At 43.9% G+C, this 13,702-nt stretch overlaps 1 protein-coding gene across 11 annotated transcripts in view; it reads left to right on the top strand.

Annotated features, from left to right (window-relative positions):
- TNS1 (tensin 1) overlaps positions 1 to 13,702 on the top strand; it is a 1,530,885-nt gene that overhangs the window by 1,451,580 nt on the left and 65,603 nt on the right. For 8 of the 11 annotated variants that reach the window (XM_069227068.1, XM_069227064.1, XM_069227067.1 and 5 more), the window contains 2 exons: positions 5,758 to 5,957; positions 8,463 to 8,604. In XM_069227068.1, the coding sequence (XP_069083169.1) occupies positions 5,758 to 5,957; positions 8,463 to 8,604 (342 nt within the window). The remainder of the gene's footprint in view (positions 1 to 5,757; positions 5,958 to 8,462; positions 8,605 to 13,702) is intronic. The other 3 variants (XM_069227070.1, XM_069227066.1, XM_069227069.1) reach the window with 1 other exon arrangement.

Genomic DNA, 13,702 nt, shown 5'->3' with positions numbered 1-13,702 from the left:
GCGGCTGTACCGCCGCGGTCAGAATGCCCGGCAGAGCACCGCCAGCCTGTTGGCGGTGCTACCGCCGACCCCGGCCCTGGCGGTATTTACCGCCAGGGTCAGAATGACCCCCATTGTGTCTTTATGACTAGAGATGTCACATTCCTAAGTAGTAAGTAAATTGGAGACTTTTTATAAAGGGGTTGCTGCCGGGTCTGGTGGCTTAGTGGACTAATGCATCCACTGGAGTTTGACCCCATGCTCACAGGTTCAAATCCTGGCAGGTCCACTCAGCCTTTCATCCAAAATTCTTAGGTCGATAAAATGAGTACCATAGAGTTGGGTAACAATAAACATCTGTTATTCAGCGCCTAGATACCTACAGGTTATGTGCGCTTTACAAATACACGTTATGTTATTTCCTCCTTACCAGGTTGCTGACATACACAGGCCGAGCAGTGCAGTTATTTTACATAAGGAGACACGAGAAACCCCTTCAATTCTCTGGATCGGGGTTCAGTTTGGCATGTTAGATACTCGTGGACGGGGGCGCACAGAGTTGAGAGGTTTTAGGCAAACGTTTATATCTTAATTGTAAAATGGAAAGTTCCCTTGTGAGACCCCCTCTGAACTATGTGAGGCCACTGAAATGTGGCGAAGGAAAGCAGTTTTCTCGGTGGTGAGACTTGCTCCCCGTAATTGAGATTTGAGGTATCTGGGAATTTTGCCTGTGTTTTAACCTTCGTAATTCTGCATAATTAGCTTTCCCCAGTGCCACGAGGTATTTACAGTTAGCTCATGCTGGAAAGAGGAGTGCCCTCCCTTAGACCCCACCTACAAAAGCCCACTCTTTGCACACCTCCACCATCAACTTCGCACGTCCCGCTCTAACTTCCCGCGCTTTTCTGTACAATTGCGCATTCATCCAGACGAAGTGAACTTCAAAGGAACGATTCTTTTTTCCTTCAGGGCGAGGGTGGTTGCGCTGGCAGGACGCGACGTAAAAAGGGGGGCGTGCCCGCTGGTGTTGGCACTGTTTCTTGGGGCACCTCGCAAAGGGTGAATGCGGGCGCCACACTGTGAGCGGCGAGGGAGGCCTTCTGTGAACTAGTGAGGTTCACTCCTTCCAGTCAGCCGCCTGAAAGAGTGACGTTTCCCTTCTCTCCCTGGTGCTCCGTACGATTATTCGATTATTCATTCATTCTCTCTTCTTTACGCAGTTTTTGAGAAACGCACGTGTCGGTAGTTCTTCAGTATTCAGCGTCACGTGAGGTGCCCCGAGCACAAGCACCCTCTAGTGCAGTGGCCTTCAAAGTTTTTTGTGCCACGCCCCCTCCTCCCAGTTGGGGATGTCATTGGGCACACCTCCGAATTTTTCACAATTAAAGTCAATGCTTAAACATGTTTAGGTTTATTTAAACTTTGCAGTTACGTGTTGTCATCTTTTTGCAATCAAATGCATGTTAGAGAAACATGCTATTCTGGACAGGCAGGGTTTAGTAACTGTGATTATTGGAAGTGGGTTTTGAAGAGTATTTGCAGTCCCTTCCCCTCTGACACACACTCCCTGCTAGAATATAAATGACATAACATGTTAGTAATGACCCATTACAAAGAGGTTTACTGACGCTCATTTTTAGCCCGGTTATCAGCATAATGCTTCTTTTGGCAAGAGCCTGGCCCCCCTCCACCCCCCTCCACCCCCAGGTAGGGTGACCAGATTTTGAGGAGCAAAAACCGAGACAGGGCAGACATAAAAGAAGGACTAAATACTTTACTCTCACTTTTATATCGGGCCTGTCCTGTTTTTTTGCGTAGCTTTGTGAATGTGTGCCTATACATGTGTGTGTATACACACACACACACACACACACATATACACACACACACACCTTTACAAGACTACATATATAAAATTAGCTATGGCTTAACCTCCCACCCTGCACCCCCAACCCGCCCCCACCCACCTCTCTCTGCTCCCCACTCCGTCTCTCTACAGGGGACTGTATTGCCTGACTGTAACAGATACAATACTTCATTTCATACTTTGTAAACCTCTTTAACTTATGCTTCCCTAGATGATCTGACCTTTGTCCCAAAAACCGGGACATTTATTTAAAATTAAGAGAAGCATCGGGACACAGGGACAGTCCTCTAAAAACTGGGGCTGTCCGGAGAAATCTTGGACGTCTGGTCACCCTACCCCTAGGGGTGCCCCCTCCACCCCGGTTTGAAGACCCCTGCTCTACTGCAAGAGCTAGTTAACTTCAGGGGTTTTGAGGTGTTCATCTTGCCATCAGAACTCTATGACCCTTTGCTCGCTAAAGGTGGCGCCAAATTATGCTGCAGAAAACAAACCACAAATTGCTGGACAAAAGCAATGCACTCGGCGTACTAAACTTTTGTGTTTTTGGCAGTCAGGGTGGCAGGTACAGCACACAGGATACCCACAGCTGGCACAGAACTGGCACTCATTGTCTGAGGCCCAAGTGGACATCTAGGAAAACCAGACACGGCTGCATTTTGGTTCGGAACCCGTAGGCCATTTTAGGGTCCCTTTCATAAGGGAAGTAACATTTCTTCCTGGCCAGATATAATCAATGAAATGTAGAACCAAGGCAGACTACAGCAGGTGCTACCAGGGTTGGTTACGCACCATGGTTATTGCCCAATGAGCATGGGCGACTGAGTTACAGAGCCTTTCACCCCAGATCTGCTGTGTGCGACAGACTCCCCATGGATCCAGCCCTCCTTAAACCCTAAGATTTGGAAGGTCCACTAACCAGTTTCTACTCTGTACCATGACAAGTTTGCTTCTTGTATATACGCATAACACAAACACACACAACTTATGCTCAAATCACTTTCATTCAAATACCTCTATGAGTGAGGTGTACTCCGTACAAACCTAAGGCCATGGACCTTAAACATTTGTTATTGGTCAAGTTGTTTGCACATGTCCAAGGATGAAGCATTTAAGTACTGAAAACACAAAATATACAGAACAAAGTAACAAACACTGAAGGATGTTTAGTTGCCTTAATTCTGAGTTTTTGGGTCAGCTGGAAAGAAGAAAGCTGAGAAACAGAGGCCCAGATTTACAAAAAAGTGGTGGAGTGTGGTAACAAAATTTGTAGGGCCATGCCACTTTTGAAACGCAGAGATGTGCCACATTTACAAAAATACAGTTCACCCCTGTGTTTCCCTCTGCACCATAGCTAAATTTAGCTGCCAATGCAGGCATCCTTGCAGCATAGTGCAAGGGTGTCTGTGTTGAGGGGTTTGATTGTTTATGTGCAGGAAGGTGTCCCTTCCTGCACATAAACAATCTACATTGGCGATTTGGCCCCTCTATGTGTGCTGCTTCCGAGAAGAGAAGGTCTTGCCCAATTTGCTGTCCTCTTCTGTCCTTCAGATAAGCTTTCCCTTCAAGTTCTAGTTCACTTTGAGAGCGAAGGGCATCATACAAGATGTCCGCCTCTACGAAGGGGACAATTCAAGATGGGCGCCCGGTGACATCAGATATGGCACCAACCCAGCCGAGGGGAGACACACGGCCTTAAGAACAATGTTAGCACCATACTGAAGCATCACGTGGACATGTACAAACAGGAGTTTTATGAACAAAGGGTTGCCAAGAACTTGAAGGAGCCAAGTTGCTGAGAGATTGATGGTAAACCGCCATGCTCATTGGCCTAAAGACTTCTGAAATTCTTCAAATTCCATAGTTTAACTTCCAGAATAGGGGGATGGAGAAGTTGGGGGTTTAATTAAGGCTTTACAAACATAGGAAAAAACTTCATACATTGCTGTTGGCTCCCCCAACTCCTATTTTCTTTCTTTTTTTAATTAAAAAAAATGAATACTTATTAAATAAAAACACATTTTTTGCATGATTTCCGCAGGATTGCAAAGCAGTATGGCTCAGAGCGTACTGGTGAGAACTATTTCTCCCTCCAAAAAGCATTCACTTGTGTCCAAAGGTGTTTCTAACAGGGTAGAGATAGGGTACCGGGTTACCAGGAGTGTTACCTCAAGGTTGGCACAGACATTCTTCCTGCCGAGGCTGATAGATTATCAAATTCGATTACATATTAATTGTATGTGAGAATGTTGTATGTTATGTGGGTTCTCGAAAGTACCATACAAATAGCTTAATGTTATTATTGAAGATGAATATTGCTATCAGTAGTAGTATTGGTATTATTTTTGTAGTAAGAGAGAGATGCAAATTCTGGGATTATATCCATTTTTGACATGGGATTAAGGAAGCAGATGGAAGTCTAGGGCTTTCCAGAATCTGTGCAGTTTTTATTCAGCAATGCAAGTGAAAAAACTCTCCATGGTGTTTTATTTATTTACCTGGAAACAACATCAGCAAAAAGTCAAACTGCAATGGTTTTTTCACGCAAACACTATTTTTTGCATGTTCCTTCTCACACAAGTTTAACTAAGAAATGTTCATTTTTTTAAAAATGTGAGAAGCTTGTTTTCCAGAAATTGGAGGAATTTGTAGACGTGAAGTCTCACAAGTTCAGATACCTCAATCTACCACCGTCTTTTGTCAGAATTCTCGCTTTGCAGGGAGTCACATTTGCTCTCCGGTGAGAATTCTGATTCTGAAGTGAAAAATGTCCAGGAACATCTTCAACAATGACGTAATTCCCAAGGGAATGTTTTCATTGGTTCGTGGAGTGAGTGTGTGTTTCCAGCTCTGAGAGTTTTCCACTTGGTCATAACATATTTAATGGTAGGCTGAGTCACACAGCTGTGTCTGGTGGAAACTCTGAAGAACAGTAAGGCTAGAACTAGTTTTGCAGTCAGTTTGGTGTTTTTTGCACCATATATTGCCTGAGTTTTCCTCTTACTCAATCAACAGAAAAATGGCCTGCTTCTTCCTACATTAAACGCAAGGAATTCTGTACTTTGTGTGGGTAGTGCATCACAGGTCAGGGTAAACTTCAGACACAATCTGATGAAATTGTAATAATTCCAGAAATTACTTTGAATGTTAAACCAAACTGTTTGGGACAACTTTGACCAGCCCCACTGCTGTATATTTACCATTGAGGAGAGACATGCATGTACCTCTGGGATGGTATAGGGTTACTGGTCCTGGGTATTAATTGGGCGTGAGCGAGGGGATCCTGAGGATGGTGCACCTGTATTCGAAGAGTTCACTTGTAGAATTATTGGGCAAGCCAGAAGTAGACACTTCGAATGATCAGTGCCTTTGCCTCAGAAGCTTACGACAAGGAGGGCCTTTTCCCAGAATGCTACTTTTTTCAGGACATGGGATGTTCAACCTAGGCCGGATGCTCTACAACCGGGCTATATCCCAAGCTCCCTCAAACTTGGCTTAATGTCTAGCTTGATCTCTTGCAACTGACGTTTGCTCCTTCCAGCAAGAGGCTTATGGTTTGGCGGGAGATCACCATGTTAGAAAGGTATCACATGAAGGAACCACATCCTGAATGCCTCTTCGGTCAGATTTAAGAAGATAGTGGAAAGGGCTAAAGGACTTGGTTTACTGACGAGCGTACCATCTACTCTGACACATTTCCTTGCTGATGACCCTACTGAGGCCCTCCTTTTGTTGTATCTCCGTCCCACACCAGAAGCACCTGAACCACAGAACAGTTCGAGATTCTGTGCAGCAAACATAATGAATAAAGGCTACTACCCTCCTCCCTCTATTGACTGTACACTGAGCTACTGAAATAAATTTCCTTCTTCTTTTCACTGTAAATCTTTTGCTTTTTTTGCTTTCCTTACCAGGAGTGCAGGCTCGCGACAAGACCCCAGATGACCTATCGGGACCAACCCGAAGACGCACCACCAGCGAAGGCCAGTATGAAAATAACGCACCACATTCTGGAAGCGTACTGAGCCCCACGAATGTCCGGTCCCCTGTACGATGCGTCTCACCCGAGGTGTTCAACACCATCGCTGCCAACCCAGGAGGGAGGCCAAGAGAGGTGACCCCAATATTTCTGCTGGGATATTTCAAATGGGAAAAAACAGAGGCTGTGATTGATGAATGGAACGTGAATGGTTTTAAGGCAGGAGAGGCTCCTATCTGTTGGTAGTAATTTGTTTTTAGATCAGTTGACCTGAGTTTAAGGGTGGTGCCCGAACCACATACACCTTCCTCCTGAAGCACATTTTCCTCCAAAGAGGGGCTCGTTCTCAGTAAAATCATGCTGTAATCACACAAGGGAAGTTTTTGATATGTTGACATTCGTCTTTGCCTCAGGTATGGCTTTATTGCAGGTCGGAATGGGGAATAACCCAGTTATAGCACGTTTTCTCCACTTCAAACTGCAAAGCTTGTAATATTGTGTTTTCCTCCTTACCTCGCAAAATCTATACAGGGAGCTTCATGGAGAACCAACCTCTCCATGATCATCCTAGAGCTGAAGCTATTTAGAACGAGGTTGTGATGCTTGTACTTTATAAAACATCACCTTTAGGGGAAACGTCTTGCCAAAAATAGTTTTTGCAAGAGAATGTTCCCACAGTACCGTTTTTTGTGAGAGACTTGTTCCACTCCCCAGGTAGAGTTTGGCTTTTTTTTTTCTCTTGCAAAAATGTATTTTCAATGACTTTATTCACTCGTCGTATTTCTTAAACTTGACAAATGTTTTAAAGATCATAAAATGCACAGTTATAAAAGGTAAATCCACTCGATGTGTGAATAAATAGGCTAGTGGAATGGTTTGAAGGTTGATGACTCGAAAATACCCTTTTTTACATTTGCCTCAGGTTTACTAAGTAGAAATCAGCCAATAGTAAAAAATGCAACTTAACCAATGGGACACCGAGCTGCAGTGGGATCTTTCCCATTGGCAGGCAGGGCCAGAAGTAATAGCAAGTTACCTTTCTAATTGGCGGTGCTCTCTTCGGTCTGCTTTACTGGGTCTCTGATGTCACAGAGAGGGTTAAGACTTCCAGGACTGCGACAAAGACATGGCAACTGTGTTTTCACACTTTCATTCAACATGGTAACAGTTAGGATATACAAACCCCTGCAGACTGATGTTCCATCAGGATTCGGTTGAGGGGTTGCGGGAAATTAACTATGCTGCCCCCGGCAAATTCAACAAATGTCGCGCCCATTTGTGAAGTGTGAAATTCCTCAAATTGACGTGACTGTACTTGTGGAATCAAAAATTCTCCCATCCCCAACGTTAAGCACTATTGCCAAGTCACATGGGAGTGTTCGTCATATTCATCAGTGATATAGAGTATGCATTAGTTTGGCAGGTCACCCAGTGCTGTCTCAGAAGGATCTCACACAGGTTTAGTCAAGGCCACCACTCCTAAGTGAAATGCTTTGTAAATTGAAATAATACAGTCACTCCTCTTTCTGGGATCTCATGTTACTATGAATATGTGAACCAATCCCTTGGTCAGTGTTCTTGAAGATTAACTATACATTCCTTGACATCACTTTGGAAAAATATGCTTTGACCCTCATTCTTGATCACTGCTTCCCCTATCACGACCCGCTCCAAGTTGTACACTGTAGCTACTGAAAGTTTTAGCATCCTATGTTTACTATACTAACACAATTGTCAGGTCTTTAGAATGTGATGAGAGAAGTGTGAAGGGACCCTTACTGAGGAGGAATGGACTGACTACAAGTTGCTCCCTAATGAGATTACAATATCAGTCAATCTTTCCCTAATTTAGTTTAAATATCTTCATTGGGTTATTTACACATCCAAGTGTCTACAGAGCGAACACTGCTAGCTCTCCCCTAAATACCTATGATGCTCTCACCAAGTGGGAGATTTCTGCCATGTGACGTAAGACCGCCCAATGATCAGTAAGTACTGGGGAGATATCACCTACATTTTTTCTGCAGTAGTAGGATTTCATATTGATCCTAATCTCAAAGTGACCTTTCCTGGTTTAGTCGATAGTTTAGGCCTCTCTAGAAGCACCAAAATCAACACCTGCTTTCTGCTACCCCACCCCAACTTGATCAAACACTGGCGAGCATCAGCGACTCCAATGTTGAAGGAATGATTGAGTGGCATGCTCTGAAGTTCCCTACTAGAAACTCTGATATCCCACAGGAGGTGGTATCCCTCAAAGCTTTGGTGCATGTAGTGGGATTACTTTGACATTTCAGTTCTACTTGCTAATATTTCTTGTTGACACACATTCAATCAATTGCAAAGCACAACTACTCACCCGTGAGGGTCTCAAGGAGCTCGCCTTGCCATTAGCCTACAAAGTCTGATTGTCTCATTGTCTACCTGTTATTTAAAGATGATGTGTTGATAACTTTCCGAGCATGTGCCTCGCGGGCACTTAGAGTGCTTGTACTAGAAGTATCTCAGCGACTGGTCCTATTCCTTTTGAAGTGCATCTATACTGAACACATTTACCTTTATGATATTCTGTGAAACTATAAAGAATAGGATTGTGAACATGGCTGTCACTAACCAGTAGTGTTGTTGTTCATTCTGCAGCCTCACCTTCACAGCTACAAGGAAGCCTTCGAGGAAATGGAAGCCATGTCGCCGACCAGCCCGACCTCCACCGGTGGTGGTGAGATATCTCCCCCGACCCCTGCCTTCCCTATCTCACCACAAACCCCTTACCTGAACCTGAGTAAGTTCTGCCGCTGCGGGAGGAGGAGGTCTCATCAGAGGTGGGAAGGGGGAAGCAAGCAGCTCATCCCACATTCTGTCAGGACCAGCCCAGTCCTCATTGTCCTCTTCAGTACTTCCAGAGATATTTACAATTGCTGTCACTGAGACCTGAATCTATCACTCACGGACACGTGTCATTACCACCAGCAATCACAATCCATAATGTAATGAGAAAACACCAGTAATTGTTTAGCCCTAGAACTTCACTAAAACACATTGGCCCATATTCATACTTTTTTAGCGCCACATTTGCGTCATTTTTTTACTCAAAAGCAGCGCAAACTTGCAAAATACAATTGTATTTTGTAAGTTAGTGCCATTTTTGCGTCAAAAAGCAGCGCAAATGCGGCGCTAAAAAGTATAAATATGGGCCATTGTTTGGCAATTGTGTGACATGCAATAGCCTATTGAGGTCTATCCATATTCATCCAACGAGGTCTCCAGTGACAACTACAGTATCTCTATGTGCCTGCTTATCAAAGGACGTACTTACGGGATGTCCAAACCCTGTACTCGAATGTTCTGGACCACAAAACCCAGCACCATCTGTTTTCTTTATGTGCAAACCCTGCCCCTAATGGAGCACCTTCTGCTTGATGTTTCACTGGCTATTTTCCACTTGCCACGCACACATGAAGCTTGTCGCGGCGTCTGAAGACATTGCTGCAGGGAGGGCAAATGTAATTTAAAGAGCTGTTGATTTGAAGAGGGATCAGAACCAAAAATGTAAAGCACTTTAACAGTGTGGGTAATGTTCAATCTAGGTTTTTTTGCCCCTCCAAATGCCCAGTTAGATACCTGCAAAGAAAGGTAATGGTTATTAAAAATGTAATTAAAGTGGAACACCACATTAGTTGTTCTGCCTCACAGAATGTGGTCAGATCATTCTAGTTTTCATCATGCACATCCGGAACTGAGAGCATCTCCAAACCAAAATTGATTTGGGGCTGGAGAGATGCGTCTTAAAACGGACAACCCCCTTTACTTCTCTGATATCTCCATATACTTGCAAACACTTCTGTTGAGATTATATTGTCTGAGAACTTCTTCGCCCTGTGTTCCTCAAAGGCTAAACTGATTCAGTGATGCGTCAGGCCAGGAAGGCCAGAGAGGTGACTTCCTGTATGAGATGTCGAAGCAGGAATCCTGGGGGACTTCCTGTGCGATAGGGGGGAGCACAGAAATGCTGAAGCCATAACTTTGAGCATAGAGTGTTAAAATAGAAATGTTAAGGGCTGGACTTCCTGTATATGATGCCAGGGCAGGACTGCTTTAAGAGCACTGCACTAGTCCAGGGGCTATTAGTGGGTGCACCAGGGGCTGCTGTGAGGACCCACCAGTATTGTGCAATCTCTGCTTGTGGGTTTACTAGTTTGGGGAGTGACAGTTTTTGGTGTCTAAAAGTCAGACTCAGCCATTCAATGATTCCTTGTCACATCCAGCGCCTTTCACCCAATGAAAGAACTAAATAATTCTGATATCATGGTAACGCTACATTTTAGAGAGTTTTCGTTTTAGACTTCTGACCCAAAAGGCTAGAATAAATGTTAAGAGGGCGGTGTGGATTGGACCGCTGTAATTCACACACACAGAGGTGAAAGAGCTGATGGTCTCCGCCAAGAGAGGCGTCAAGAAAACAGTGTTCGCTGCCAACAGGGAGCTTGGGCACCGACCCAGCCCTGAAAGGAGGGCGCGGAGTGACCACTGTTTACTTAGGCCATGATGCCCTCTGGGAATGACAGCCATTTCCAATGACTTCACAGCTGTCTCTGGCTCATGAGGACCACACCCTGTGTGGGTCATTCTAGACTATGCTAGATGAGTTACAGAGTAAAACGGGCGGAGTTGCTACCATGCTAGTACCTATGAAATGACATAGGGCTGGGGTACGATCAGTCATGGCAGGGTTGTCCTACACCGTTCATTTGTGCCAAACTGGCAAGATTATTAACTGTCACTACCCGCTGAAGTCTCTGTCCCAGCACCGGGCAGGGACAGCGTTGTGAATCCGCTCAGAACCCTTTGTAGGCCTTGGTCAAGTTTTCACAGACTGCTCTATTCACAAACTCTTTAGGTGCCATTACATTTCCATTTGGCTGGTTAGGACCTGATGTATTACAGGTTCCCTTTTCTATTGCCTTCCAAGGCCTGATACACTTGATGGAACAGGGTACCAATAGGTTGGGAAAAGAAAAGCATCGCTGTATTCTTGATGTTCAACTGAAGTCTTTTGAAAACTCCTTATTGTCACCAGGAAGCCCCCTCACCAGTAGTATCTTCGACTGGACAAACCATGGCTGTGCTGCTTCTCACTAGTAAGATATAGCTTTGCGCATGTCAGTGAAACGCGCATGCCAGGAAAAAAGACAAGAATGGGCAAATGTCCTATTTGTGATGCACAGGATGAGGAACAGGAAAACACTCCCAACCACATTCTCGATTTGCATCTGCACGGAAGCTGCTAGTTTGACCTATTGTTAGCTGTAGTAAATCTCAATAAATTTGAGAAGGGGCGGTGGGTGTTCGAGAGATTATTTACTATGAAGGTAATGAAGATCACAAGCTCAACAGTTTGTAGAAATTTATATATTTTTTAATTCTATTCCAAATTAATCCCTACTAATAACTAAGGGCCTGATTTAGAACTCGGCGGGCGGGCTGCTCCGTGACAACGGGGACGGATATCCTGAGGCTATGATGGGATTTAGATTTTGGCGGATGGAATATCCGTCACCGTTGTGACGGGGTAACTCGTCCGCCGAGTTCTAAATCAGGCCCTAAATTTCTATAGTGGAAGGAATGAATATGACATCATATTGCACATAGGGTTAAGGAAAGGGAGTTCCCCAAAGGGAAGATGTTTTTTCTAATGTGCAGAATGTGTTATTTGCTAAATTAGCTTCTAACAACATGTAGTGAAATGTGTAAGCCCCATCACCTTCATACAAAAAACCTACAGAAATGTTTGTTTTTGCTACAGAAATGTACATTGTGTACATAACCTTTCAGGTGTGCACTAAACAAACATTTGTCAAATTTATATAAATTAGGCTATTTTGCAGCTTGTGGAAACAGTTTTTCTAGGTATTTCCTATAAAGATCATGTCGACTACATTGTTTAAAGAAAAAAACAACCTTTGCATTCATTTTCTGTGAATCTTCACAGACCAAGAAAGCCACAACTTTATTTTTCACATACTATTTGTAGAAAAAGTCATACTACTTGCGTCTGTAAAAATCAAATCACGTCTACAGACTCATAACGAAAAAAGTAGTCTGATACTCTTCAACACAGCAAATTTACTAGTTGTCAAGAATGTTTCTAGGTAATCCCTCAGCAGGCCCCTAATAACAGCAACACTTTACAAATGCCAGTGGAAAGACTCATGCAACGTTAAATTTGAGACTTAGAACCTGATTTAGGAATTGGCAGACGGGTTACTCCGTCGCAAACATGATGGATATCATGTTCACCGTATTACGATCTCCATAGGATATTATGCAATCATAGTACGGTGGACGGGATATCTGTCATGTTTGTGATGGTGTAAACCCAGCCGCAAAACTCTAAATCAGGCCATTAATTGTTGCTTGTTCAGACAGAAAGGGCCTGATTACGACCAGGGTCTTAAATTGCATTTTTTTCTTCTTGAGAAATTGTTATTGTAAGAAAGCCTCACTGACTTGATGCAGGGTCAAATCTACTTAGACTTTCTATGGGTGTAGGGTTGACCCTTCGCTATGAGAGAATTCACAATAAAGGACAATTCATTGCATCTTTTTGATGAATTAGGATCATCCAAGCTGAAGCAGTACATTGTTTCCCTACATCTTATGATGATGTAGGACGATCCAAACCCCAGCAGTCCATTCCTATATCTTCCCAACATTGGGAAAGGCAGAGAGATGACTTTAGCATTTGCATAAGACATCTTAGGACTGATGAAATGTAGTTATTTTAGAGTAAAATGTCGCTGTTCACGCTTGCTGCTTTTTGCTTTCACCTTCTCTTCCCTCCTGCTCACTTTCTAATGTCGATGTAACCCCTTCAGATGGTGGTGGGTTCATGGGGCAGGCTGCATAGTCACCCAGGTGATCAATTGGTTGTGACTGATTGATTTCCTCTCAGGGTTGCAAATGCCCTGACTGTGGGAAGGAGTCCTCTTGGTTGGCACACTGTGTTTCAGTGCAAAGTGGAGAAAACCTTATTGTATTGGGTCGTAATTGTATTTATCTAGTGCTTACTGTCCCAGATGAGTCTTCGAAGTGCTTTTATATCGAGAAGCATTGCACGCAGACATCGCAGAAGATTCAAATATACGGCTGTTATAAGAGGTCGGCTGGACCTAACCAGAAAGTCCCTTGTGAAATATGGGATATTTTCTGAAAATGTAAGTTCTATAGATTACTGACTACTCTGGTAACAACGAATCGCGAGTTTAGGTGAAATGAAAGCAGCTGGCCAATCAGCGGGTAGGATTTGTAGCTTTCTAACCGCCTCCTTAACATTTATTTTTAAGAGATAAGAGTAAAAGTGTCCATGCCTGGCTTAGAAGTGCTTGAATGGCATAAAAGCAAGATGCCTTCCAGTTGAGGGCACCTGACACATGTTCTCAATATTTATTCTCATTGAACCCCCCAAAAAGTGCGTTGCATCATCGTGAGAAGGCTCTAACTGAAAATAAATCTACCTTTGCCTTTCTCAACTTTGAATTCCCCCCCAAAAAAACTAACCATTTATTGTAGGTCAGCGATTCCCCTTCCCAGAAGAGAAATGGCATTGACCAACTAAAGCAGTGTGCTTGCCTTTTAACAACTCTAGGACACCTACTATTTTCTTGGGCTTTAAAATCCATTCTACTCATCTGGATAATCAAATGAGCCTGTTCTCACAGGGAGATGCGATGCATTCATTATGAAAACTGCACCGCAGGTCACCTCCCTCCCTTAGGTTTTACTTGGCCCCCATTGATAGATTCAATCCACTGATGTCCCCTGTTTCTCGGGCAATTCCGCCTTCTAGTTTCTGGCCAGGTCTCCATCTGATGACGTGGCTG

The sequence above is a fragment of the Pleurodeles waltl genome, chromosome 3_2 (genome assembly GCF_031143425.1).
Source record: "Pleurodeles waltl isolate 20211129_DDA chromosome 3_2, aPleWal1.hap1.20221129, whole genome shotgun sequence".
NCBI classification, from domain to species: Eukaryota; Metazoa; Chordata; class Amphibia; order Caudata; family Salamandridae; genus Pleurodeles; species Pleurodeles waltl.
This window is presented reverse-complemented; position numbering and strand designations above follow the sequence as displayed.